Source organism: Mesoplodon densirostris, chromosome 17 (genome assembly GCF_025265405.1).
Source record: "Mesoplodon densirostris isolate mMesDen1 chromosome 17, mMesDen1 primary haplotype, whole genome shotgun sequence".
Classification (NCBI taxonomy): Eukaryota; Metazoa; Chordata; class Mammalia; order Artiodactyla; family Ziphiidae; genus Mesoplodon; species Mesoplodon densirostris.
In genome coordinates this window covers 6,446,258-6,469,974 of record NC_082677.1, presented here as the reverse complement: position 1 = coordinate 6,469,974, position 23,717 = coordinate 6,446,258, and the positions used below count along the sequence as shown (strand labels likewise).

At 48.0% G+C, this 23,717-nt stretch overlaps 1 protein-coding gene across 4 annotated transcripts in view; it reads right to left on the bottom strand.

The window, feature by feature from the left end:
• Window positions 1-23,717, bottom strand: part of MTUS2 (microtubule associated scaffold protein 2) — a 323,316-nt gene that overhangs the window by 11,771 nt on the left and 287,828 nt on the right. For all 4 annotated transcript variants that reach the window (XM_060080136.1, XM_060080134.1, XM_060080135.1 and 1 more), the window contains 2 exons: window positions 8,068-8,282; window positions 357-462 (listed from right to left, as the gene is read on the bottom strand). In XM_060080136.1, coding sequence (XP_059936119.1) covers window positions 357-462; window positions 8,068-8,282 — 321 coding nt within the window. The remainder of the gene's footprint in view (window positions 1-356; window positions 463-8,067; window positions 8,283-23,717) is intronic.

Sequence of the window (23,717 nt, the reverse complement as noted above, 5' to 3'; positions counted from 1 at the left end):
TTACTTGTGTGAAAAGTATTATGAACCTATTACAGGACAGTACTATATAGCCGATAGTGTTAGTTGGGTACCTAGGCTCACTTTGTTGGACTTACGAACGAATTGGACTTACGAACGCGCTCTCGGAATGGAACTCATTCATATGTAGGGGACTTGCTGTAGTTACCCGGGTCCTGGATTTCTGTCTTTTCTTAACCCAAGAAGCAACACAAAGGACACACCAGGAAGGAAAGGAAGGAAGAAGGGAAAGGGGAGCAAGAGGGAAAGGGAGGGCTCCCCGTGTCTGCAGCCGGAGGGGGTCAGTGCGCACAGCCCACCCTGCCGGCCCACCCGCGTGCACCAAGCCTCGTAGCTACCTTGCACCTTGTGGTCATGGTCGTCCTGCAGGAACGAGACGGCAACCGTGTGGCTGTTTTCCATCTCTAGGAGAGCAGCCTCATGGCTGGCGGTAATGTCTTCCACCTGCAGGAGATCACAGCTCTGGTTACACAGAGAGCCGGGGACCGGGGGCTCCAATGGCCTCGCTGCTTGGAGGACCGAGGTGGACTGCAACGAGGGGAAATGTCAGTGGCCCAAATGTCAAGGGCAGGACACTCCGCTGAGATGACGGCCACCCTCAGCCTTGTGCTGAGGCAGGAGAGCCAGGATCTGGTGGTGACACGGGAGTCCCGGAGTCAGGGGATGTCACAGGGAAGTCACTGCCACAGGCCTGCTGCTCATGCAACGGGAAGCAGCTCCCGGGGTAGGGTGGGTAGCTGCCGAAGCCACCTCTTTACTGCCCTGGGCCCCCTCTAGACCACTTCCTTCCACCCCACTCCTTCCCCTTCCACCAAGCACTCCATGAGGTAATAAGGACAGAAGAGGGTCCTCCCCTACCAGATGGTCCCTTCTGCTTCCTGGCAGCAGGTGGGAGCTACAGCACGCGAGGTATCTGGAGGGAACTAACATTTATTAAGCTACCCACTCTCGGCTTCTCCACTCAAGCCTCACAGCAACATGATAAAGTAAATGTTCTCATGTTCATTTCCCAGACGAGGAAACTGAGGCTCAGAAAGGTTTGAAGTGTTTTGCCCAAAGGCTAGTAAATGGCAGAGCCAGCAGTCAGCCCAGGGCTGTCTGACATCCACGGGCGAAGCTCTGAAACGCACTGCCCTTGCCTCCCCCCGCAAGACCAGCAACCAGTGCCCAAGGACCCTCTCGCCAGCCCCAAGGCAAGTGGGCAGGTGTGTGTGTGTGCTCGTCACCCCTGTTCCCAGGCGTGATCCTGCCCCCCGGATCACGGTGCAGACCTCCCCCTGCCCAGGCTGTGGGACCTGCTTCCAAGAAGCTGCTGTTTCCCTGGCTGATGGTACATTTCCAGGAGTTTAATCACAGGTAGTGCAGCCAGCCCAGGATTTTTTTTTTTTTTTTGACTTTTGTTTTTCATTATATATATATATTTTAAACATCTTTATTGGAGTATAATTGCTTTACAGTGGTGTGCTAGTTTCTGCTTTATAACAAAGTGAATCAGTTATACATATACATATGTCCCCATATCTCTTCCCTCTTGCGTCTCCCTCCCTCCCACCCTCCCTATCCCCCCAATCCCAGGTGGTCACAAAGCACCGAGCTGATCTCCCTGTGCTATGCCAGCCCAGGATTTTTTATTTTCCCCCTTCCTGATCTCCGTCCCCACCACACACCTTCCATCTTTACTGCTTTTGTTATTTTTGTTGTTGCAGCTGTTATTTTAACTTCAAATGTATGACTTACAGGAGTCATTGCATAAGACGACCTCTCCCTGTGATAGCAAACCAGAACAATGTTTTTCCAAATTCTCTGTCAGTGACCCATTGTAAAAACACCATTGTACATTGTTACACACACACACACACACACACACACACACACACAGGGTGTGTGTGTGAAACCAAAGTTTCACAAAATGACACTTTCCCCTCTTACCTGCAGTAATCTCGTTTTTAAATTTTTATTCTATGTTCCTTTGTTGTTTTTCAAAATGCAGTTACAAACCACTAAATTCATTTCACGACGTACTAAGATGTCAAAACCTAGCATCTGCACAACACTGAACCAGCGCACCTGCCCATGCCCTGAAGCTCTGCGGCGGACCGGTTCAGAACACTGTCCAGCCACCTCTCAGAGGGTCTCATTTCTCTGGGGACAATTCAGGCTGATCTTTGATCTGTAAGGAGGAAGAACTCTTCACAAGAAAGGAAGCCCGCTTGTGAAGGGGATGCATGGGAGTGTTTGTATTTTAAAATGGGATAGATTCCCATTCTGGATACCATCATTGCTTGGGAAAGTTTGCCCGACTTCTCTCTTCTATGGTAAAAGGAACCATCATCCACTAAAACAGAAATATCACTGCCAAAACCAACAATGAACTTGACAGTGTTTGGGAAGCTGCATTACGACATGAAAATGGACATGGTATGTGATGATTCACTTTTATCTACTGGCCATTCTTGATTAAACAATATTTCACCTGAGGGTCAGAGCTATGAATCCACTCAGCAGAAAGGCTGATTACTGCGGTTTTTAATTGTCCAAATCCTGTTTATATGAAGGTTTTTTATGGAATCTTTGTCCAAAGACTTTCAGTCTCTTGGAAAAACAAATCATTGGTTAAAAAAAATGGAACCAGTTTTCCTTATGCTCCATTGGTGATTTCCGTTAGAAACAAGTACCCACACATTGTTTGGAGGTATGTTAGTTCAGTATAAAGAAAAATCTTTCATCAGTCCTTAGTATGATTCTAATTTATTGGGTTTGTACACAAATTGCCACGGGTGGTTTCAGAAAAGAGAGATGGATGCAAGGACTAAGTTCCAGAAGAGTCCCTTTCGTCCTGGGGGTGGATCTGCTCTGATCAGCAAGGGTGGTGCTTCATCGCATGCCCTCCTGGCTTGGTGGAGTCGGGTCTTTGATTTAGTGGTGGTGGAATACCACACCCAATATAACAAGGATGATGTAAGGGTGTGATCTATCTGTTACAGCCTCTCAGAGGGGCTTTTGGGGGATGAAATACTGATCCCCTAATTCCTCCATATGCAATGAGAGGGAAGCCCAGGATGTTTTGAAGGAAACCAGTGAGAGCCAGTGAGCCAAAATTTGGGCATCACGGTCCTTACTCTCGAGTGACTTAGGTTTCTAGACATGTGTATGGTTTTTAAAGACTGTTCCCTCTACAAGGAAGGGGCCGTGCACTGTTCACCATCCCCTTTCTTATCCCAGTTTCAATCCCATGGCTTCTCCTCTATGGCTCTAGGCTTCTTTCCAGAGCACGGAGCAGCAGCCCGTCCGAGCTCTCAGCCTGAGAAGACCTCCAGGTCGGCAGGCATTTGAGGGGATTCAGACAAGTTGACCCAAGGGACACACGATATATGTCTTGTGCTGTAGATCACCAACACTGAGACAGAGGCGCTCAACCATTATCCGGCCACAGCGAACTTAGGCTGCGTCAAGCTTCATTTTCTTCCTTTTAGAACCCTGGGTGCCCCCGTCCCCCCAAAATCTCTGCTGGGCCAGCCTCCTCCCTCTTCCAGGAGGACAAAGTTCTGAGCTGGCTGCGGGGGTCCGTCCATGTGCCCATCAAGTAGTCCCAGGGGTACAGAGCAGCAGCTGGTCCCTGCAGCAGGCTCTGTTCCTGCAGCTGTCTGCTGTTTAGCTGAGTTCCAGCAAAGCAAAGGGCTGGGAAGCCACCCTCTCCGATGGGTAAGAACAGAGCCGTGGGCTCCATTCAGCCATTTGCAAAATGCAATTATGGGAGCCATCGGCAATTCACTTAGAGAAGACTTCCATTCCGAGTGAAGAAGCATGGGCTCTACATCGTCTCGGCTTTCCTCATTAAAGAAAACCAGATTAAACTCCCATTTGCCTCCATCTGCGACGTGTCTTCCTATCTGATGAGACAGAGAGAGCTGCCCCCGTCTTCTCTCTCCAGGCCTCTCTGAACGACCCTCCTTCCGGATAACGGGACGACTCACCATCCCTTGTGTCCCTGCATCCCAGCTACAGCATCCTGGGTACCGACTCGGAGCAGGCAGCCAGCCCTGCCAGAGCTCCTGGGCTGACTCCGTCCCCCTCCGGGCTGTGCCTGTGCCCCTCTGCCGCCCACCACGCGGGCAGGTGTTCACAGAGGCTTCTACCTGCCCTGCCCTGCCCCTGTCCAGTGTCCGGAGGCTCTGGGCTGCGATGGGTGGGGCTCTGGCGCCGGGAGACAGAGGGGCCCTCGGGACCTCCTTCTATTTGATGAGAGAGTGTGGTTTGGCTGGTGGCAGCTGTGCACCTGCTGTGCGGGACGAATAAGGGACAGAACGCGAGATGATGGCCAAAGTGGCCTCTGCACGTTCTGATTCAGCGTGGGCATGCTGGGCCTCCCAGTTAGTCTCAAAGGATGACTTCTTTAGGAAAGGTTAGAAAGTGTGTCCCGGATATGAGACAAAGCCAACGTGAACTCCAAAGGTTGAACACTACTGCTCCTCTGGAAAGGAGTCTCTGCTCAAAATGCAGAATCCAGAATGCCTTTAGGAACCAGGGGGTCCTGCACGAGGGGCTTCCGGGCAGGGTCAGGGAGAGAGAGAAACTGCCAAAGGATCTTGGAGGGAGAGGGTCAAAGGTTACAAGTCTGATCACTAAACACCAGGCTCTGTGGGCGAGTACATTTGGAGCAGAAAAGGAAAAGCATTTGTGTTTACGTTGAAAAATCTGTCTCGTGTGCCCTGAGATAGGAAGCTTGGGAAATCTGGCTTCTGTTAATGTGCGGCTAGCTCTAGAATGAGCACTGATTTGATGAAACACCTTTATAATCCGACTTTTAAGATAAGAGTCACACCGTATCTTTAAAGGCACATAAGAAAGCCAGGAGGCCAGGCCAGGCCCCTGCTCATACCCTAACTTGTCTGCAGGGCTAAAGAAGGAGGCCCTGTACATCCCCCAACACCAGACACCTGCAGCTCTGGGCCCCGGGAAGCCCCAGTCCGTGACTCTGATTCCATTAGCGCGGGGTGCAGACAGGAGGAGTGCTTTGCCAGAAGCTCCCCAAGTGACTCCCATGTGGAGGCAGAGAGAGAGAGAGAGAGAGACGGTCTTTGCCTCTCGAGGCAAGTGGACGGCTGGATCTTCCTAGGGGCATCCTGCGGTAAAGTCAGAGGTCAGCCGGCCTTCTCGAGGGAGCTCCTGATTGGAGGAAAGCCTCAGAAAATCCTGCGTCAGAACGGAAGCAGCCTCCCCGCTGCCGGCCAGGGCATCGGGGCGCCAGGAGAGGCCCCACTGGTGAACTTGAGTTTGAAGGCTCGAGAAGGACAGGGATGGCAGGACCTATGGGTCAGCATTGCCGGACGCGACTGTCCCCCACAAAGAGGACCTGAGTGTGGACGGTTGGCACAGATCGCTGCAACCACAGACCTTCCAGATCCCCACTGCGGCCAGGCACCGAGCCTCCTCCCAGGGCAAATACATGGGCATGTACTCTACCTGGAAATTAGAATATGGCTGGATGTGCATTTCACCTTCTTCCTCGCTGCCTGCCCGCTCCCTGCTGGAGAAGCTGAAGCTCAGGATAACAGCCAACATCCAGCAGCAGGAGCAGAATCAGGGGCCTGAATAATTCATAGATTTCAACCATCCATCCCCCCCCGCCCCCACACCAGTGGGTTTCTACAGGAAAGATGTCCTCGCGTGTACAGCGCGCAGATGCTCTTTCCACCATAAAGCTTTCCCTCATCCTCCCACCTGGAAGGAAACTCTCAGCTCCTAAACACAGAATCTCTATTTCCCACCCAGTATTACAGTTTCTGGAGAAACTGCCTCAGAACTTCCCTGGATCTATAACCCGAGGCTATGGAACAAGCAAGTCCACATTTCATAAATGCTGGCATCTCTTGCCGTGTGCTGTCATGAGGCCTTGTGTACGGCGGGCCTTCACTGACTATTCTTTGCTTAGATGGATGAATAGCTAAATGAATCACTTTAGCTGTAAAGGATCAGGCAGAACAGGACTCAGAGCTCTCATAAGACAGAACACCTTTAAAATATACATAAGTAGCTCATGTAACTCACTCTCAAGTGGAAGAGTCAGGGCCTCCAATCTCTCCCAGTATGAAATCTTTAAAAGGCCGCTGTCCCAGCTCAAAGGCAGATGAGGCCACACCCCCCAGCACGCGCTCCTGCGCCGACAAAACTCAGCGAGGTTCTGCCCCAGCTCCCTCCACTGGTGGAGGGGCTCGGCAGTGGCCCAGGCTTCCCGGTTTCCCACACATGACACCCCAGCATGAGCGTTTGTTCAGAGGCTCATCCTTCTGCCTGGGGACCACCTCCTGCCCCTCCTTCTTCCATCTCTTGGCATCTTCTCAACCAACCCAGAACTCTGGACCAGAAGTCAGTGAATATGGGTATAAATACATTCTTTGTGTAAAATTGGGAATGAATAGCCCCAGGATACGGGGCACAGAACAAGCCGATATCTGCACCAGGTCTGAGCTGTGTCAAGGGACCACGAAGCAGGTAAGACTAAAGACGGCAGCTGTGCAAATGTCCACTTAAAGCCAGCTGAGAAGCCACGATGCTGGAGGTTCCACGTCTAATCTTAGCCCAGCAGGTAACCTTAGCTGTAACCTATCCGTTTCCCAGCCTGTAAGTCTGTACCACCTCAAGCAGGCAGATGTGTCTGGTTTCCACAGGCCTCTAGAAAAAGGAGGATGACTAACCCAAGATGCTGAATAGAAGAAAGTGCTGTCAAAGAGGAGACCGTTTATTCCAACAACAGTACTTATTATTACTCTGAGATTTCTCCCGTGCCCCCTATGATTCACAAGCCTCTGCGGACCATCGCCATCCAGATTATCTACTGGGGAGGCAGCCCAAACGTTCATGATAGTGAAGGGCCACTCGGCACCAGCCTGAGATGTAAAGTGAGCTCTTCACAAACGCCAGGTGACCTTAGGGATACCATGAGCAGACTAGGGGTAACAATACACAATGAGGAGGTGGGCATCAAGGCGTCAGAGCCTTGGGGACTTAGGAAGAAGAGAAGAGGGAGGGGCAAACGAGCTCCCTCAGAAGCAGAGTGGTCTCATCTTAACCTGCCTGTCACACCGGCGCCAACACGGTAACGGACACGGCAGCTGGCCGCGCGGATGGGCACGCCAGGCTCCTACCTGCTTTCAGGCCGACAGGCTCCCGGGGAATTCTTCCCCAGCTATTCCAGGATGAATGACCCTCTCTAGGAAGACTGCTGGGCTAAGGTTAATGAGCGGAATCCTTCTTTCATTCAGCAAATACACACCAAAGGCTCGCTCTGTGCAGGCAGGCAGTCCCGTGCCAGAGATTTAGCAGTAAACCCGGCAGAAAGCTCTAGTTCAGTGCTCGAGAGCACGGACCCTGGGATCAGACTGGGTCCAACCCTGGCTCTTTCATGAGCATGAATGCTGGCAAGTTATTTAACCTCCGGGTCTCGGTTTTCTCGCCTGTAAAATGGGGACAATAATGGTACTCCCTCTTAGAGTTATCGTGGGGGTTAAATGAGTTAGTACATGTAAAGAGGGAAGAGCAGGGCCTGGCACACAGCACGTGCTAGACACACACGTGTCTGTCATCATCACTCCTTGTGGAATATGGAGAAGATCGACGGGGTACAAAGTACAAGTCATCCTACATCAGGGAGTAACAAGTGCCGAGGAAAAATCAAACAGGAAGAGCGCGCACAGGGTGGGGAAGGAGCTGGGATTGTGGATCAGGAAAGGCCTCTCTGAGAAAAGCCTGCAAGGGAGGGAGAGAGGGAGCCATGGGGTTTCTAGACGGAGAGCATTCCGGGCAGAGGGCACGGCGAGCGCAAAAGCCCGGAGGTGGGAGTGTGCCTGGGAGCACAAGGCAGGGAGACCAGAGTGGCTGCGGGGGACGACGGGAGGGGACAGAGGAGAGAAACGAGGTGGGGAGGGCGGGCTTGACCGGAAGCTCACCTGCTCGCTGCGAGGACTCCTGCCGAAGCGGCTCCCCTCCACCTCCCACCCACGTCCCCCCACGACGGGCAGGGACAGGGCCCGGGCCGGGGCGCAGACTGACCTGCCGCTGGTGCTGACACCCGATCCGCAGCAGCTGTGCGCGGTGCTCCTCCTGGAGCTGGGCCACCTCGGTCTCGAACTGCAGCTGCAGCCGCCGCTCCAGGTCGCGCAGCTCAGCCTGCTGCCGCCAGCCCAGCCTGCGCACCTCATCCTCACAGCGCCGCTCCAGCTCCGCCTTCTCTCTCTGCAGCTTCTCGCACTTCGCCGCATGGAAGGCTGGGGACAGGGAGAGTGACACTTAAAAAACTGGCCAGGACGCACCGAAAGCGCTGGGCCCGAGTGCCTGCAGCCCCCACGAGTGCCACATCAGGGTGGACGTAAGGACCAAGGCCAGGTCCCCGTCCTTCTGCAGAGCTTCACCGTTTGTCAAGTGCTTTCCTCCCGACCACTTTTGATCCCCAACACAGACCCTGGATGCTGGGGTGAACCTGGGCCCTGGGGAGCTCCGGCGACTGGCCCAAGGCCCCACTCAGCATATGGAGCATGAGCTGCGAAGGCAAATCTGGGCTTTCTGACCCCAAGCCGCATGTTTCTGCCGCTAGATCAGGGCTCTCTGAGCGTCCACAGACCATGGGCATCACAGATACTGGGTGCTTGTTACAAATGCATGCTCCTAGGCGCACCCTGGTGGATCAGAAACCCCGGACCGGAGCCCAGCATGTCAACTCTTCACAAGGGCCACGGTGACTCTTACACCCATCAAGGCTTGAGACCTGGGCACGCCTGGAGGCTGGAGACAAGACGGGACGCACGGGATTCTCTCCAGGCTGACGTGCCGAATGGGACAATCGCAGAGGAAGTGTGCGTGTGGGTCCTTTCAGGTGACCGAGACCTCACCAGCAGCATCCTTCCCCACTGGAGGAAGGACGGGTAACCACTCAACGCCCCTTTGCACGGGTGGGTCGCCTGCCGCAGTTCTGGTTTGCTTCGCGGGGAGGGGCTGCACTTAGAGTTTGTGCCTCCCCTGGGCCCGAGCGGACTCTGCTCTCATTTCAGTCTCTTCCTCAACTGCAAACTGCTTCCAAGAAGGAGAAAACCTTCCTTGACAATCTGCTCTGTTTGGGTCCCGTGGAGGTGATGATGCACATGCACGCAGACGTCAAAGTGGACGGACACCTCACTTACACTCCACGAAGACTGGGCCCCCTATGCTCCCTGCTCTGTGCTGCAGTCTGGGGATGCTTGTCGTTTACTCTGAAGTTGAGTGAGCAGCATCTGTACTAGTTCAGGATAATCTGCACGCTAGGGGTGGTTGTTATGATCAGGACCATTCATCCAAGGTAGTTAGATAGCATTTGAAACACCCTAATCAGAAGTCCTACCCTAAAGGTGCAGCTAATTCAAGGGTTTCTTTGCCACACTCGGCTCTCAAAGAGTTTGTTAATTAGCACAGGGGATGTTTAAAAACATTTTTTTCCCTGGCAAAATGAGCGGTGGACGGGCTGGATCTTGCCCTGTGTGCACAGTGTGTAAAAGTCTGGCCAGCCCAGCAGCCTAATACTGTCCCCAAAGGCCTTCTTGGTCCAGGGCTTCAACTGGCCCTGTGTCCTGTGTCCCATCATTTTTTGGAGGATTCTGACACACAATCGTGAAGAGTTGTTAGGATCTGCCAGTGTAATCAGGGTGTACTGAGGGCACCCCCATGCCTCTTTACGGTCCAGGGTGGACCATAAGAGGACGCGCCGTCTGGGGGGGATTTAAAGCGATCACCACACTGCCTTGAAAAGCCCTCTGCTCTTTGCTGTCACCTGTCCCAGCAACTCTAAAGAATGTTGGTGAAAAAACACTCCTCCTCAAAAGTGTTTGCTTGGTCTACATTCTAAGTAATTGCTACAATTACTGTCGAGGTGTTTAAAAACAATTTTTGTATTTAAAAAAAAATCACAAACAGAGCAAAGCCGGAAGTACGGTACAAGGACATTATTGTCCAAATGACGTTTTCCCCTGAACCATTTGAGAAGCAGAGGCTGACTGCTTCTCGTCAACCCTGAATTCCTTAGTATATATTCCCTACAAACAAGGACTTTCTCCTAGGTAACCACAATGCAGTCATCAAAATCAGGAATCAACGCTGATCCAACAGTGCCCTCCAATGCTCAGACCCAGTAAAATGTCACCAGTTGTCCTAATAATGTTCTTTCTAGAAAAAGGATCTGGTTCTGAATCACGAGCTGCATTTAACTACCCTCAGTCTCCTTTTGTCTGGGATACTTCCTCAGACTTCCCTGGATTTTCAGGACCTGGACACTTTTGAAGATGACAGGCCAGTCATTCCATCCGGCCTCTCTGAGGTTTCCTCATTATTACATTCAGGTCAGGTTAAGTCTGGCAGGGATATCACAGACTTGGCACTATGTGCTTCTCATCTGAATATCCATCAATTTGAATCATCTTTAAATTGAAATTTCTTTTTTCTAATTGTTTATATAGTGAGTCAGGGAAATTATGCTTATGACTGATTATCACAATGCTATCCTGAAAATGATTCTGTGGTACAAAGGAGGGAGTGCTACAAATGCTGGGTGTCAAATATGCTAGGGATTCCCTTGAACATATATCTTATTGTCACACCTGCTGTGAGTAAATCTTTCTGCTCAGGTACAGGTACCTCAGGACGAATGGCTGGGCGTGCACCGGGCTGCCCACCACAAGTAGTGAAAGGGCGTTTTGCTCGATCGCTAACAAATACAGCAGGAACAGAAGACTCGGGCTGGGGCTTTCTGGTCCCTGGTGGTGAGGTCACGGGAGGCTACAGTCCCCAAAGAAAGAACCTACCGGGAGCTAAAGGTCACAGTGGCTCAGGCCTGGAGGTGGTGGTGAGGAATCACCTGTTCCCAGGAGTCTGAGCCCCGGCTGAAACAGAGCTCCAGCTTTCCCCAAAGACCCTCCAATTTGGGGAAGTTATTAGAATTTCACCAGGGACCCTAGCTAGTGAAAAAGCTATCAGGATCCACAGACTAGGGAAGAGGTGTACATATAAAGACAGGTTTATCCTAGGGTGACTGGGTTTTAACAGAACAAAGACCATGGAATGTCCATTAAAAAACAGTGTTTCATGGATTGAAACCAAGTCAGATTGAGGCCAACGGAGAAGCACTTATTTACACACACAGACACTCTTTTTCCTATTCGTTTCCATCATGGTTTATCACAGGAGCCTGGATATAATTCCCTGTGCTCTGCAGGAGGACCTTGTGGTCTGCCCATCCTATATGTAATGGTTCGCACCTACTAACCCCAAACTCCCAGTCCATCCCTCCCCCTCCCCGCCAAGGAGCAATTATTTTACCTACATTGGGGGAGGGTGGAGTGTCATCCAAAAGGCAAGAATGGTGGGGGGGGGGCGCACAGGGTAATGACGGGTAAGTCCCGGGCAACGAGCCCCGGGGAGGGTTTCTGGGTGCATGGGGGGCCTCTTTGGAGGGTGCTCTTGTTTCCGTACAAATACCTTCCTAGCAGTCTTTGCCACACGCATCCTGCCCCGGTGGATGGGATCACAGTGAAGCAGTGACAACAAAATGTTTGTTTGTATTTAAAACAGGTCCACAAAGCACTGCAGAGATGAAGCCTAAACAGCCAAGAAACATGAGAACAGATGGTCGGCACCATTCATGATTCAATACATGCAGATCGAAGCAGGAGATGTTTTTCACCTATGAGGCTGATCAAAATGAAATATTTTGATAATACAGGGAGGGTATGAGGAAACTGGCCTTCGGGGGTCTGATGGTGGGGTATAACTGAGAAGCTGCTTTGGAGGACACAAGTATCTTTCAAAATTTAAAAGCTAGGGATGGGAGCTTGAGAAGGGTGACAGCTAAAGGATTTCTTTTTGGGGTGATGAAAATGTTCTAAAACAGATTATAGTTACAGCTGCATAACTCTGTGAATATACTAAAAACCACTGAATTATTTCCAATTCACATTTTAATTAGTGAATTTTATGGTATGTGAATTATACCTCAATAAAGTTCTTACCAAATATGGAAAGAAAATCTGCAAAATAACATGACAGGGGAAATATCTCAGAGGATAAATTTAGATGTTTTCGTAGAGGAAAAGTTCATGTTTGGATTTTGAGATTCTGTATAACAATGATGAAGATGTTTGCTGACAAAATAAAAATTCCACCACTACACTGTTTTATACTCACACACACACGGGTATCTGTGGAGCCTAAGGGAACCTGAGAACCACTCTTACTGTTTCTTAACTAGAAACAGCACATAAGACTCAAATGAAGATAATAAAAAATGCTAATCATGTATTTTTCTTTAACAAGTACTATTTTGTATGGGAAAAATGTATTTGTCATATACTAATATCAGTATCTTTAGGAAATCAGAACAGTAAGTTGACTATATAGATTGCATAGATGGAATAAAACAGACAAAAAAGTAAAGAAATGAAGAATAACAAATCAGTTACACTGGAGGAAAAATTAAATGACACATATCTTTTAACTTAACAATTTCACAAGGGCACAAAAAATTTGATCAAGGATGACTACTACAGCATGATTTGCCTTCAGGAAATAGTGGGGGGCTAGTTAAATAAATGAGGATAAATCCACTATTCACATAGGACAAATCCTACATGCAATGGGATACGGGTAACCAGTAAAAAAAAAAAATAAGGTGAATCTTTTCCTGTTATCTTGGAATGATCTGCGATACACCATTAAACAAAAAAGGCAAGATGCAGAAAGAGTATGACAGTGTACTTCTACTTGGAATGGAAATGCATCTGTATTTCTGACCCTCCATCTTTCCCTCCTCCCTCAGAGGTTGTGCGTTTAAGTTACAGGGCTCATTGCCCAACAAACACCTGCAACAGTATGTATTTAAGAAAATCCTATTATGTGTTTTCATATTTTATGAGTTAAAACATTTAAAAAAATTACTACCATGACTAAGAAGAAGACTAGGCTTTAAAAGGTTATGTAGCCTGTGGTCAGAAAGGACAGGACTTTTCCATCTAACTTGCGATTTTATTTATGTTCGTGGCAGGATGATTCATGGGCCTGGCACTATTTTGAGGGCTCAGAAATGATTGATTTTCATCCTAGAGCTGTGCCTCAGTTTTGCTATCTATGAAGTGGCAAAGTAATCACTTTCCCACATAGAGCACCACTCCCCACATTCCCAATTGCTATTATATACGAGAGGTGATCCTTCTGTTCTTGAACTGACCCCATGTCATAAGCCCCAGGCCTGCAGAAGATATTGGATAAGAAGCGCAGCTGAGGCACCAGCGAAAGAGCTCCAATAACAGAGTCCCTAAAGAAATAAACATCCTCTTGCCTCTGGTAAATCTTCAAAAATGTATGTATTGGGGCAGATAGGGATTAACGTAGGCTAATTTAATGGGTAACATCTGGAGTCTTGCTTTCATTATTTCTATTCATGAGAAAACATTTGGTACTTTATAGTGTGAGAGGCAAACACCACAATAATAAATCCCTAGAACCTAAGAAGATGAGAAAATAATTTCTAAAAGAACAGGACTATGACAGGCCAAGAGTATTATAACATTTCTAATTCATAAGCATGAGTTTGAAAAGCAAAAACAAGATTATTAGAGTCTGTTGTACAGTTTTAAATAATTGAACATATATATGTATGTATGCATGAATATATAGAGTGTGTGTGTATACAGTATATACATATATACCACAGTTCATAAATCAAATGAGAGAGAAAAAAAACCCCGTGAGTAAGGTCAATTTTCTTCAAACAATTGCCCCAAATGTCCCTTGAATAATTACAACTTGTTATTGGTTTACCAAAGAGGTAGCAAACATCAGTAATTACAGCACTAGACTTAAACTGAAGAAAAGTATCTGGCTCTAACTCATGATAAAGCATAAGGAATGATATTATACTGCCTTTTATGTCACAGGAAGTGCTTTAGATATAACGATCATAAAATAAACCATCTAAATATGAAGAAATGATACTGTATATAAATATGTGGTACTATTGTAACAGTCACTGTTATGGGCTCAACTGTGTGCCCCCAGAATTTATATGTTGAAGTCCTAACCGCCAGTACCTCGTAATGTGACCATGTTTGGAGACAGAATTTTTACAGAGATAATTAAGTTAAAATGAGGTCACTAGGGTCAGCCCTAATCCAATATGACTGGAGTCTACAGGACACAGACACCTGTAGAGGGAAGGCAAGGTAGCCATTTATAAGCCAAGAGGAGAAGCCTCAGAAGAAACTAACCCTGCTGGCATCTTGATCTCAATTTCCAGCCTCCAGGACTATGAGAAAATTAATTTCTGTTGTTTAAGTCCCCCAGCCTGCGGTACTTTGTACGGTAGCCCTAGTAAAATAATACAGTCAGTATCGTTACATATTGACAGGAGATCCCACAGTAGATAAAAGATTAAGTTGTTTCTTTGAGAGATGGGGAGTACTTGAAAAGACAAAATAACTTTCAAGGAAAAAATGTAATTTAAAAATTATCCATAACTCACTACACAAAGAAAATGAAATTTTCCATTTGTGTAGTCCCTTCATAGCTGTTGCAGTGGTATGACTTCTGAATATTCTGTTAGGAAGTTTTCATGTCTTCCTACTTAATATTTGTATGGCTACCTTATACTTTCATGTGGATGCACAGTAACTTATACGCCCTTATTGTCGGACATTTGGTTTGTGTCACTCATATACTGTTTTGCTTTGTTCATCAGGGCAAATTTCTAGGAGTACAGTTACGTGGGGTTAAAGATTGTGAGCGTCTTTGTGAAGTTTTTTCGTTTTTTTTTGTTGTTTTTTTTTTTTTTTTTTGATGGCAGTGATCCTGTAACAAATCAGTGCCCACCAGGGGGAGCTACAATGCCTGGGAAAGCCCCCTGGTGGCGAAGGCCTCTGTCCACACTTGTCAAATCACAGTGACCCACAGGAGGCCGCAGGCTCAGTCCGTGAAACGCGCTGCCTGAGATCCTGGCCACACTACCCTCTACTGCCCCGCTCTCTCTTTCCCTTTCTTTAGGACCTTCTTCTTGATGAAAATGTCAACAAGAGAGAAAAGGAGGGGCTGAGATGGAGGAAAGGTTCAGAAATGGGAGTGAAGGAGCCAGGGGGAGAGTCCTGGGTCTCCCAGCATCTTTGCAGGTCCGTGCGGTATCCCCAGGGCCCGGTCAGAGAGGCAGGTGGAACATCAATAGACAGTAGTTGGATTTACTGAGCACCTGCTACGGGCCACGCCCAGTCCCGTGGTGATTCAGACACGCTGTCAGGTGGGCAAAGACAGACGCGGGCAAAAATTTTAAACGGCAAAACGTTAGGTCGTGAAAACCTGAGATAACTGCAGTGAAGAATGTAAAATGAGAGCAACGCTAGGGAAGGGCTCGGGCCGGGGTCAGATTCCGGCGGCCGGCGGAGGAAGGAGGCGCCGGAGAAAACACCACCCGGGTGGATGTGAACGACGGGGAAGGGGCGGCGTCCAGAGAGCTCGAGGGAGGGGTTTCGAGGCGCAGGAACCGCAAGAGCAAAGGTCCGGAGGTGGGAACACTCGGCTCACTGAAGGAACAGGAAGACAACACGGGGCTCGAGGACCCGTGATGGAGCCAGTGGAGGGAGGTGAAGATGGAGAGAGGCGGGGTCAGATCACGCGGGGGCCCGTGGTCCCCGGAGAGGAGTGGGGATTGTAGTCCTCTAACTGGAAGACCGCCCTCCCCCGCCCCCGACAGTCTTAAATGGGGGAAAACAAGAGCTCATGAAGCTTTTACAAGAGCCCCCTGGTGGTGGGGATGGTGGTGCCTTTAAGGAGAGGCAAACATCAGAGCAGGAGTCAAACTGGGGAGAAAAGCACACATTAGGCACCAAATAAACCTCTACTGAACTAACAGCCGGATTCGTGTACATATAAGGGCCCATGGTTTACAAACGTTATGGTGGAATTCACCTCTGGTTCGCGGTACTCAAGAAGGGCCCTTCTGGATGCTGTCAATTAGTATGAAAAATGTGAAATTCAGGACTGCTGAATTTTGACAAGCCTTGCGACACTTCAATCATTAACGATAATATTCCATTTCACGTGGGCATATGCTGTGGCCTGTGTTATAAGTGTTGAAGTCTTAAAAGCATGAGACCTCAGGATAAACTCTCATTATGAAATCTCCCCCAGTGAGGCGGGCACGGGTTGACAGATGTGCTTCCCTACCTGAGGGCGCGTAAATGGTTCGGGGGAGAATACGAGAGACACGGGATGCAGTAAGATGAAAGGCATTTTCTAGCTGCTAGGCGTTTCCAATGCTGTGGAACAAATACGGAAAGGTTTCTCATCAAGGTGGCTTTTTAGAGTGCATTAACATTTACCTGTGGGTCAGATTTGGGGAACACGGCCTCCAAACTGGATGACTCTATATAGGATCCCTCAAGATCCCCAAATATGTGTCCTGAAGTGCCCACTTACATCCCACCCCCTTACAACGTAAACTTCCACACAGAATGACAGTAAATAACCTTCCTGCACACTGAATCCGGATTGTCAGAGTTTCCAACAGATCAGAAGGGGTGGGGAGGGGTTGGGGAGTGAGAGCCCAGGACAGAAGTGGTCAGGTGACACCCGGAAGGGACAGGAGACAAAGGCAAGACCCAGTAAGGCGGGCGAGGCAGAAGGAGCCCTGGTCTCCAGGCCAGCCTCTGTCCCAGGCTCTGCGGACACGAGCTGTGGGAATTGTGGCAACTCACTCAACCTCTCTGGGTCTCCACATCCTTATCCATAAAACGAGGAGGTCAGGCACAGTTACAGGCTGAAGTGTATTCGCCTTAAAGTCACATGTTGAAGCCCCAATCCCCAGGACCTCAGAGTGCAACCCTATTTGGAGATGGGGGTCTTTGAAGAGGTGATTAAGTTAAAATGAGGCCATTACAGTGGGGCCCTAGTCCAACATGACTGGTGTCCATACAAGAAGAAAAGCCACCAGGGATGTCTCAGAGGCCGGGTGAGGACACAGGCAGAAGACGTCCTCCCAAAGGCCAAGGACACAGGCCGCAGCAGCAACCAGCTGGCCCCTGACCTGGACTTCAGCCTCCAGGACCGTGGGAAAACATATGTCTGTTGTTTAAGCCACCCGACGTGTGGTATTTTGTTATGGCAGCCCGAGCGGATTAAGGTAGGCCCCTTTAGTGTTAAGCCCCCTTCTGCCCTGGCATGCTAGAATTCTAAGGATATTGTAGTGGTGACCAAGGGTCATCAAGAAGAGTTTATATTTGCCCACTGTCCTCTCTTGAAGAAGACAGGGAAGGGTATACCATTTTTATGATGATCTCCCTCCAAAATGGAGCCCTAAAGAGAGAAGCCTCATCTGCAGAGACAATGTGCTTTGCAGAATGACTCAATGCCCAGCGACAGGAGACATTAGTAGCAATAGCAACGACTGACGTTTCTGTGTCTTCATTTATGAAGTTCTTTAACACACAATATTAACTTGTTTAATCTTTGCAACAAATTTCAAAGCTGGGGGAAGCCAGCATTTTTGCTCTGATTTTATAGAAGAGAAAATGGAGGCTCAGAGGGGTTCAATCGCTTGTCCAAGCGGACACAGCGAGAACTCGGGAGCTGGAAGTCCCTCCAGGTGCTCTGATCTCAGCAGTGCTTATTCGAATAGCAATAGTAATACTGCTCTTCTGCCTTATGTTTTGGGAGAATGGAAACAAAGAAAGACAAGGAGAAACAGATACAAAAATCCCAATTAGCTTAAGGTGCTTTTTGAGTCATAAATACTTTGTGCCATTTTTATGTGTTCCTTAAGATAAAGGATAAGCCTTTCAACAGATGGATAATGACCGATCCTGTGTGTGAATGTGATTGCAATGCTTAGAAGTAACCTTCTTGGTCTGAGAGGAGAAAAATGCAACAGTGATTTATGGGGGCAAAGGAGGAAAGAGGAAATGGATTTAAGAGGATGGTTATAACGATGAGCTTTGAAAAGAGAAACCAATGCCATCGACATAAGAACTAATAACACCACTGTCCATAAACAGGAAGCGGCTTTCTGGGGAGATGCTTCTGCACAGAATCTGCTCTTTCCTCTCCTCCAGGTTAATTTGGGCTGCAGAGCCGGTGCCGACTCATCTAACATACCATGGGAGCCGCTCTGACGGCTGGCTTTGAACAGGCCAGATAGTGGGTCCAGTGAGCATGTACTGCTTTTAATATTTTTAATATTTTTTTGTCCTGTCCAAAATGGCATTGAAAAATGACTCTTTAATTTTACCTCAAATTAATATTTGTTACATAAATTGGACAGCGAACGTCATCTCCAGGTTGGACATCCTTTTTAGAAGGAGCTTTCAATAACTTCCTGAAAGATGTTTAAACAGAAGCTTCGGTTGAGATTTCGGACCCCTTTTCACTGGCTAGAACCCACCCTACAGGGTTCTAACCAGTGAACTCCTGTGACCCTGTCCTTTCCTTAGCTTCCCGGCTGGCGGGGATTCCACGGCGTGTTGCCGACCTACACCCTCTGTGCCATAGTTTGGGTGCCCCCATTCCCCTTATTTGCTCTTGGAGGGGATGGAGACCAAGGGGCTGCTAGATAATACATTTTTGTCCATTTGATGGTGGTAAGTTTAAATACTGTCACTCCTTCCTTCAGGATGTCAAATGCATGGCCTGGATATTCTTCTGTGTTCTCCATGGGATTTGGGACATTTTCTCGGAGGTTTTCCCAGACTTATGACTCTTTACTTGCTGTTCGAGGGTTTATCGCTTTTAGTTTTGCACAGGAATGAAGGGTTGATGTTTGAAATCTATAGAGTCTAATTTTTAAGGAGGTGTGCATTTCCCCATGAACTCTTCCCATCCTTTTGCTATACTACTTCCAAATACATCAAATCGACTCCAAGGAACAAAATGGACCACCTCGAATTGTTTCTACCCACCAGTTTTAACCATAGACATGGAAGAAGTTAAATTTGTAGGCAATTAATAATAGCTCAAGAGTATGTTTAGATGAGCATTAATACTTGTCTATTACTCTAGCTACACCCCATGCAGCCTTCCTCTATGGACGCCCATCTCAGCACAATGCCAGGCCCGGGAAGATTTCCATAAATACATGCTGGCTTGAAGAGCACCAGGGGATCACTCCCCTCAGAGGAGACAGCGGCCTGGGCAAGCCACACCCCTTTTGAGTTACCCAGGGCCTTCTCACTTCCGGATGCCAGGCTGCCCTTGCTGATGGGTTTGTGTCTCCCATGCGGGGGTGAATCCCATGTAACGGGTAGTAGTCAACTTGGGTCCACTCCACCTAGATGTAGGCGTGTAACATGAATGTTTCTCTTTTTTTTAAACAAATTTATTTTTATTTTTGGCTGCGTTGGGTCTTCGTTGCTGTGCGTGGGCTTTCTCCAGTTGCAGTGAGCAGGGGCTACTCTTCGTTGCGGTGCGCGGGTTTCTCGTTGTGGTGGCTTCTCTTGCTGCAGAGCACGGGCTCTAGGTGCGCAGGCTTCAGTAGCTGTGGCACAAGGGCTCAGTAGTTGTAGCTCGTGGGCTCTAGAGCACGGGCTCAGTAGCTGTGGCACACGGGCTTAGTAGCTCCGCAGCATGTGGGATCTTCCTGGACCAGGGCTCGAACCTGTGTCCCTTGCATTGGCAGGCGGATTCTTAACCACTGTGCCACCAGGGAAGCCCACGAGTGTTTCTTTATGCTAGGTCCCACCCTAGCATTCATGAAGGGTGGGAAATATTCTTACTGTAATATTTCAGTGATTCTATGTACCCCCCCTCAAAAACAATAAACAGCTAATAATAGAGGCCAGGCACGATGCTGAGCCTGGCACTTACTCTGAATTATCCCATTTCAACCTCACACTAGAAGCTGGGAGGTAAGTCCTAGTGCAACCCCCATTTCACAGATGAGGAAACTGAGGCTAAGAGGGCTTAATCTCCTGCACAGGAGCATTGACAAAGACCAAGTCTTTGGACCCTGCAGCCCATGCTCCTGCCACAGCACTTGGAGGAAGGAGGTCTTTAACTCAGCACTGTGTAAAGACAATAACAGGATTGACCAAGAATGACTGAACCTCTTCTGAAATAACGGAGGATTTTACTTAACTGAAATATGTTATAACCTTTCTTAAAAGCTATAACATAGACCTCTGATATGGTCCCCAGATGTCCCCTACTGGGGATACCCATAGTCTTACTCAGGCCAGTCTAGATTGCCACCTCCCACCAGCACAGCCGGGATCCTGCTGGTCCAGAGCCAAGCCCAACCTCTCCATACTCATGCCTGTGTGTGCGGGGACTCTCCCTCTCTTACAGGGTCTCACCTCCATCTAGCAGCTGCCTCCCACCCCAGCCTGTCATGTACGGTAAGCACTGCCCGACTGGTTCTTTATTTATTGCTGGAGATCGTAAGCTCTTTGTGTCTCCATCACCCAGGAGCCTTTGTACACCTGAAACTAACAAAACTGTAAATCAACTATGCTTCAATGCTTTAAACCCCCCCCCCAAAAAAAACAGAGAGGCAGACATGAAAACAGAACAAAACAAAAACGCTGTCTCAGAGTAGGTCTGAGAGGCGTGTTAGACGCTCTAACTAGAGGCAAGCGCTGTTTTTTGTCACAAGCATTTCTGGTTACTGATGGATTTTAATCGGGGAAGTGACAGGGGATGGACGCTAGGGGCAGGAAGGAAAGGAAGGGGATGAGTGAGAAGGTGTTTGCAAACGGAGAGATGAAGTCACTACAGGAATGAAGAGGAGAGGACGGAAGCAGGACGGACTTCCGAGCGAGAATCAACAGAACCTGGGACTTCCCGGACATCAAGTATGAAGCAGACGCAGAGGCGGAGTCGGCGATGCCCCCCACTTCCTGTACCGGTTTCCTCTGCAAACTGTGGTGTCAATAACTGAGCTTCAAACTGTGGTTGAGCCTACCTGTCCCCCATCTCCCTTTCTTTCTTTTATTCAAAATACTCTCTAAGTGTTAGCAGAAACGGTTGCCCTGCTGGACACGCCATCTTCCAGCCTCCCTTGCAGCTCCATGGGGCCACGTGACTGTCCTTGGGTCTAGGGATGTGAAGGAGTGATGTGGCAACTTCTGGACCAGCTTCTTATGAGGGAGCTGCTTGCCCTCGACTTTCCCTCCTTCTCCTTCCCTCAGGCTGAAACCTGGGGCCTCTTGTCTGCGGACAATTACACGAGAGAAAAATACCCCTCTATCTTATTTATTCCATTGAATTTGGGTGCCTTTTTGTTACAGCAGCTTAGCTTGTACTTGAAATAAATTAGGACTGTAACAGGAGAAGTGGCGATTTGGTTCTGCTTTGAAGCGGGGAGCATGGGGTAGGTGGAGACGAAATTAATTGCCCCTGAAGAGCCGTACTGCCTGTGGTTCACCAAGAGGTGACCTCATGAGAGACCAGGGCTGGAGCCATGGTCTCGGGAGGGCACTGCTTAGGGGGTAGTTGAAGCCATAGGGGTAGATGAGATCACCAGGGAGACCAAGGAGGGTGAGAAGGAAAGGGGGCTTAGAACAGCATCAGGGACAAAAAGGGATTTTAAGGAGAGAGCCATTAACTTTATTTCATGCTATAATCATTCACTGCCATGTCTGCTTTTCCAACTGGGTACAAACTCTTTGAGTCCTTGGATTATAGCTTACTGATCTCGGAACAAAACACCGCGAATACTTTTATGCAGAATAGGCAAATTTATCTTAAGAACGACACTCTTAAAATGCTTTGTATTTTAGGAACAGATTTGCTTTCTCTTCTTGAATATTCGAGGCTGTAGACTTAGGCCATCCTGAGTCAGTCTTTGAAGTGCTGGGAATCAGAGGACAGATCATGAGCACGATGAGGGTGGGCCAGGTGGAAGTGGCAACCTTGAGAGCACCTGTGTGCCCAGGTGAAGGGGGCGTCTGCCGTTCAGCAAAAAGACAAACCGAGCAAGAAAAAATGGGCGACAGACAGCTCATGGAAGATATCCAATAGCTAATCAGCACATAGAAGTGCTTAACTTCCTTAGTGATGAGGGAAATGCAAACTAAAACCACGATGAGATACTGTTCACACCTGCTCTAACAGCTAAAACAACAACAACAGAACTGACAACACCGAATGCTGGCAAGCATGTGGAGAAACTGGAACCTTCAAACACTCCTGGGGACGGTGCAGGAATGGAACAGCCATTTCCAGAACTGTTTGGCAGTTTCTCCTAAAGTGAAACTCACATCTGTCCTATGAGCCAGTAATTTCTCGTGTAGGAATTTAACTGAGAGAAATGAAAAACATCTCTGTCCACAAGAAGACTTGTGCAAGGATATTCATAACAGCCTTATTTATAACAGCAAAATGTGGACACAATCCAAATGTCCATTAGCGGAAGAGTGGATAATTAATGTTGGCATATGCATTTCAATGGAACACGACTCAATAAAAAGGAACAAACTACTGATATGCTCAGCAACGTGGATGAATCTCTCATGCGGGGCAAAAGCACCCAGACACCCCGACGCAAAAGACCATATACTGTCTGATCCCATTTGTAGGAAATCCAAGACCAAGCAAAACTAATCTATGGTGACAGAAATACGGAAGTGGTTGCTTCAGAGGTAGGGAGGGGGTGGAATTGACTGGAAAAGAGGCCTGGGGGGACTTTTGCGAGTGATGTAAATGTCTTACGTCTTGTCTCGGGTGGTGATTATATGGATGTATTCATAGACAAAGACCATCAAGCTGAACACTTAAAACAAAACGAATAATCATTTTAAAACAAAATGAATAATCTTTTATATGTATCCACACATTTACCATTTTGACAATCTTATTTCTTTCCTATAATTCCAAGTTTCTATCATTTTTAAAAGAGGTTTTCTCTGGATATTGACTTCTGCTTTTTTTTTTTTATTCTTTAAGCAGTTCAAACATGTCATTCCACTGCCTTGGTCTGTTTCTGGCGAGGTTAACTGTCACTCACATCCCTGTCCTCTGTATGTGATGTGTGTCTTTAGCTGGTTGCTTTTAATTCTTCCTCTTTATCTTTGGTTTTCAGCAGTTTGACTAGGATGTCTTTGGCGTGATTTGTGTATTTGTATTTATCCTGTTTGGGGTTCACTGCTTCTTGGGTCTGCAGGTTGCTCTTTTAAAACCAAATTTGGGATGTCTTTGCACATCATTTTTTCAAAAAGATTTCCCCCAATCACTCTCTCTTCTCCTTCTGACAATCCAATTACACATCTCTTTCACTGCCACATGTCCCTGACACTCTGTTCATTTTCTTTTAATCTTTTTTTCTCTGTTCTTTAGATTGGATAGTATCTGTTGATTGTCTTCAATTCACTGACCCTTTTTCCCCTGGTCTCCAACCTGCTGTAAACCCCAGCCAGTGAATTTTTCATTTCAGAGATTCGACTCTTGGGCTCTAACATTTCCATTTGGTTCTTTTGTAGTTTCTGTTTCTCTGTTGTGCTTCCCCATCTGGTTACTCACTACGTTCCTCTTTTTCTGGAAGTGCTTGAACATGTTTATGACAGTTTTTAAAAATTTCACATCTGCTAGTTCCAACATCTGGGTTATTTCAACACACATGTCTATTGACTACTTTTCCCCTTGATTATGGGCCCTGCTTTTTGTAGGTCTAAGATTTAAAAATAAGTGTTCAACATCATGGATGGTATACTGTA